The sequence below is a fragment of the Poecilia formosa genome, unplaced genomic scaffold (assembly GCF_000485575.1).
Source record: "Poecilia formosa unplaced genomic scaffold, Poecilia_formosa-5.1.2 Scaffold490, whole genome shotgun sequence".
Lineage (NCBI taxonomy): Eukaryota > Metazoa > Chordata > Actinopteri > Cyprinodontiformes > Poeciliidae > Poecilia > Poecilia formosa.
The window spans coordinates 24,193-27,921 of NW_006800429.1; the positions used below are offsets into that span (position 1 = coordinate 24,193).

The 3,729-nt window shown below is 39.8% G+C and overlaps 1 protein-coding gene across 3 annotated transcripts in view; it reads right to left on the reverse strand.

Moving 5' to 3' along the window:
- Window positions 1-2,727, reverse strand: part of LOC103156600 (oxidized low-density lipoprotein receptor 1) — an 11,557-nt gene extending 8,830 nt beyond the window's left edge. Inside the window, exons 1-2 of one of the 3 annotated variants that reach the window (XM_007578725.2) lie at window positions 2,628-2,727; window positions 789-859 (exon numbers count right to left, since the gene is read on the reverse strand). In XM_007578725.2, the coding sequence (XP_007578787.1) occupies window positions 789-858 (70 nt within the window). In that variant the 5' untranslated portion in view covers window position 859; window positions 2,628-2,727. Of the gene's footprint in view, window positions 1-784; window positions 868-2,396; window positions 2,441-2,627 lie in introns of those variants that run through there. The other 2 variants (XM_016664493.1, XM_016664494.1) reach the window with 2 other exon arrangements.
- Between the last annotated feature and the right edge of the window lie 1,002 nt (window positions 2,728-3,729).

The window sequence follows — 3,729 nt, forward strand, 5'->3', positions numbered from 1 at the left end:
GCTCAGACGTCGCCCGGCCAAACAAGATCTGCGTCAGGTTCTGGGGAACCAGAGCACCTTGATGAAAAATGGGCTACTGGAAATGGGCGAGAGACGAAAACATGGATCTGTTGGAATGCTACTACTCAAGTAACCCTAGTCAGAGGGGTTACATGCAAAGACTGAGGATACTAAAGTTTTTTGTCTGAAATGTCGCTAAATATAGCAAGAAAGTCACTGAGTTGGCAACAGTGGGGTGACTATTGTTAACTGCAAACATGCAAAGATGACCTGGTGGTCATGGTGGTCTGTCAGTCCAACCTCTCTCACTGTAGAGCAAGAGAGGACAGTGGCTGATTTTTAAACCGTTTCCAAGGTACATAACATCAGTGGATAAGATTGGCTTCACATGTAAGAATCGGCCAATCATCGATCTCCGAAAATTAAAGAAATAATTTCCAATACTTTGGCTGGCCGATAAATTGGTGCACCCCTAGAAACAACATTAATATTAGTCCATACTCTAAATCGTATTTACTTTCCTTTGTTATGCCACTGCATTGTAGCTACTCCCCTTTTTATGTTTTCATCATGTAAAGGACTTTGAATTGTGTTGTTGCTTAAATGTGCTGTACAAATAACCTTGCATTGCTGAGAGATTTCTCCAATGATACAAAGAGATTAAGCCTCAAGGTTTATATGTGATGTAAAAAAACACTGCAGCTTCCTGCAGAGGAAATAATAATGTATTACATACATTTGGGCAGTATTGTTACTTTCCAATACTCATAGAATAAGGAGTCACTTACTTTCACGAGAATACTTGCGATTGTTACTAGTGACTGCAGGATAGGAGTCACTGTCCCCACTGTCGTCCATCCTTTAAAGGCAAAATCATAAAGATTCAGATTTTAGAAAATGTCCAACATCTGCTTGAATGATCTCAGCTGTAGCTCATAGGGAAGCAGGCAGGTTCCTCTTCTGCTTTTTAAAGATGTCAGCGTGATGCAGCATCACAACACAAGGACAGTTACAAAGTCAGCCTTCTATCACCTGAAGAACATTTCCAGGCTTAAGGGACTAATATTGCAACAAGATCTAGAGAAACTCATCCATGTATTTATCTTTAGTTGTGTTGATTACTGCAACTGTGTCTTCACAGGTCTGACTAAAAAAATAAAATCATTTAGACAGCTGCAGCTGATCCAGAACGCTGGGTCACTCTGCTGTAACAGTATATAGCATGAGACAGATAATCTGTGAAAGAAATTTATCTCCTCTACCTTCTCTGAGTGCTAACTACGAACAAAACATCAGAACTAGAAGCCGTGTCTTACAACTGTCAATCACAACCTTGTGTAGCGTTGCTCATTCCTCTCCCCCACTTGCTTTCTGCTAAGCTGCAGTTAGCAGAGAATTTTGTGAATGCTCAGTATAGTTAGCATGGCCACCAATGACAGTGGAACAACGGTAAATTGTTTCTTCGCCATTAGCACACTGAGCAGCGAGTACATGAAGATTATTGACAACACTAGGGCCTTCCTCCTGGCTCTGATGGGTTGTTTTTGTCGGGAACAGACATTTTTTTTCCAGACAGCAATTGCAGCTCAGGGAGATTTTACAGATTATCTGTCTCATGACAAACTGTCACAACATGGAGAGTTTTAACAAATATTTACAAAAGATATTTTTTAAATAAGTTACATACTGCAGCTTCAAATCAATCCACTGATCTTATGTACCTCAGAAACAGTCTAAAAATCAGACTGTCCTAAACACCCACCTGTTTAGAGTTGTCTTTGATTAGTAATAACTGGAACACTGATTTGACAAAATGTGATGTTTACTGTTTGTATTTTTTTAACCAATATGTTTAAAAATATATTTTTATAAAAGTTTCATACTACAACTTTAAAAGAACTCAGCGTTTCAGCTGTTTTACAGTTTTATGGACGTTAGTTCCAGATTAGAGAAGCATTAAAACTGAGTGCTGCTTCTCCATGTTTGGTTCTGGTTGTGAGGATGCAGAGCAAACCAGAACCATAAGACCTGAGAGGTCTGAAAGGTTGATACAACACAGCATGTTCGCTCTGGGCCCCGAATAGGCTAGGACCGCCTGTCAGTGTCTCTGTTACACACTGCAGACGCACTGATTTGGGTATAAAGTATCTGTTACTCAGTGAAAACTGGAATCAGTTTCTTCAGTAATGGCGGTTACACTCAGCTTCTTGTGGGTTTACACAAGATAGACTAAAATGTTAATAATTACAGTTTGTACAGTCTGTTACATATTATGAATACAATAAAACATGTTAATTAGTACAGACAAACATAAACTTCGTTTACACTAATAATAGAAATAAATCGCAATTTTATACATATAATTATCAAGTCGTTTGAAATAAGATACAACATACCTTCTAACTATCTTCAAGCCTAAAAATCAAGGACGGAGTAACCGTAAATCTCCCAAACTTCTTCTACAAAGGTGCTAACGGTAGTTAGCAGTTAGGCTAGCGCCAGTAAACAGACACTTCAAATACAGAGAAATATCTAAAAATACAATCGATTTAAGTAAAAACAAAAAACTGACCTGAACTAACAAACACTTCTAATAGTGGTACATATTACTTGTGAGCTTGACCCACCTGTGAAAACAGAAATCAGCTTCTTCACTGATCCCGGACCGCTGTACTGACCAACGGATCACTCCGCCTCCAGACAGTGTTCTGTCACACAGCGGACCGCTGCGCACGCTAGGTGGATGTGCACACCGAAGGCGCTCTTTTCAAGCCGTTCTTCGGCCCCTCATTGTGACGTATTGAATCCTTCAGCGTCAGATGGACAAATCATATTTCAAATTTAACCTCAACTGATTAAAACGTTTAATTATCCTTTAATCAGTTCAATTGCATAATGGCACGAAAAAATAATATTTAATGCAAGATCATTCTCATTTTAAATTTGAAAATTTTATATTTTTCTTTTGCCAATCTCACTTTTCTAAAACGGAATCACGGAAAAAACACATGGTTTCTGACCGACGGGACCGCTGACTGAACGGAGGCTTCAGGATTAACTAAGCCTGACTGTGAGTCTTGTCTGATGCAGGTTAGCTGCACATCATAAAGTGCTGTTGTGAAAACCAAATCGAGGCTTAATTCAGCCAGGATTTGCGGAAAATCCCGGTTTAATCCGCTATCCTGGTTTTGGAAAACTGCCATCAGACCTGCAAGAAGACAGATTCTCTTGAAGTTTTGCAACAAAGAGTTAAATAAAAAATGATCTGCAACCGTTTGAATGAAATCGCTGAACCTTATTTATATTTCAATTCAGAGAATAATATATATCTTCTTTTATTGAATACTTTCAATATTTTATAACTGCATCTTAAACGGATAAAGAACCGTTCATCATCCAACACGTTTATCTCCAGCGGTCATCAGGCGAGAGGCGGGTACGGCCTGGACAGGCCGCCAACACAGAGACAGACAGGACATATAACCCACTCACACCTCAGGTAAATTTAGAGAGACCAGCAGGAAGTCTTAGAACAGGGATGTCAAGCTCAATTTCACCGAGGGCCACTTCAGCATATTGGCCCTCAACGGGCCACATTGACGGTACAAATCAGGAGTGCCCAGGTGCAGTCCTCTAGACTGCAACTTTTAGATGCATCCCTGCTAAAACACACCCCAGACAAAAGGTTGACTTCCCTCATTAGCAGCAACTCAGTTCTGTAGAGCCTTA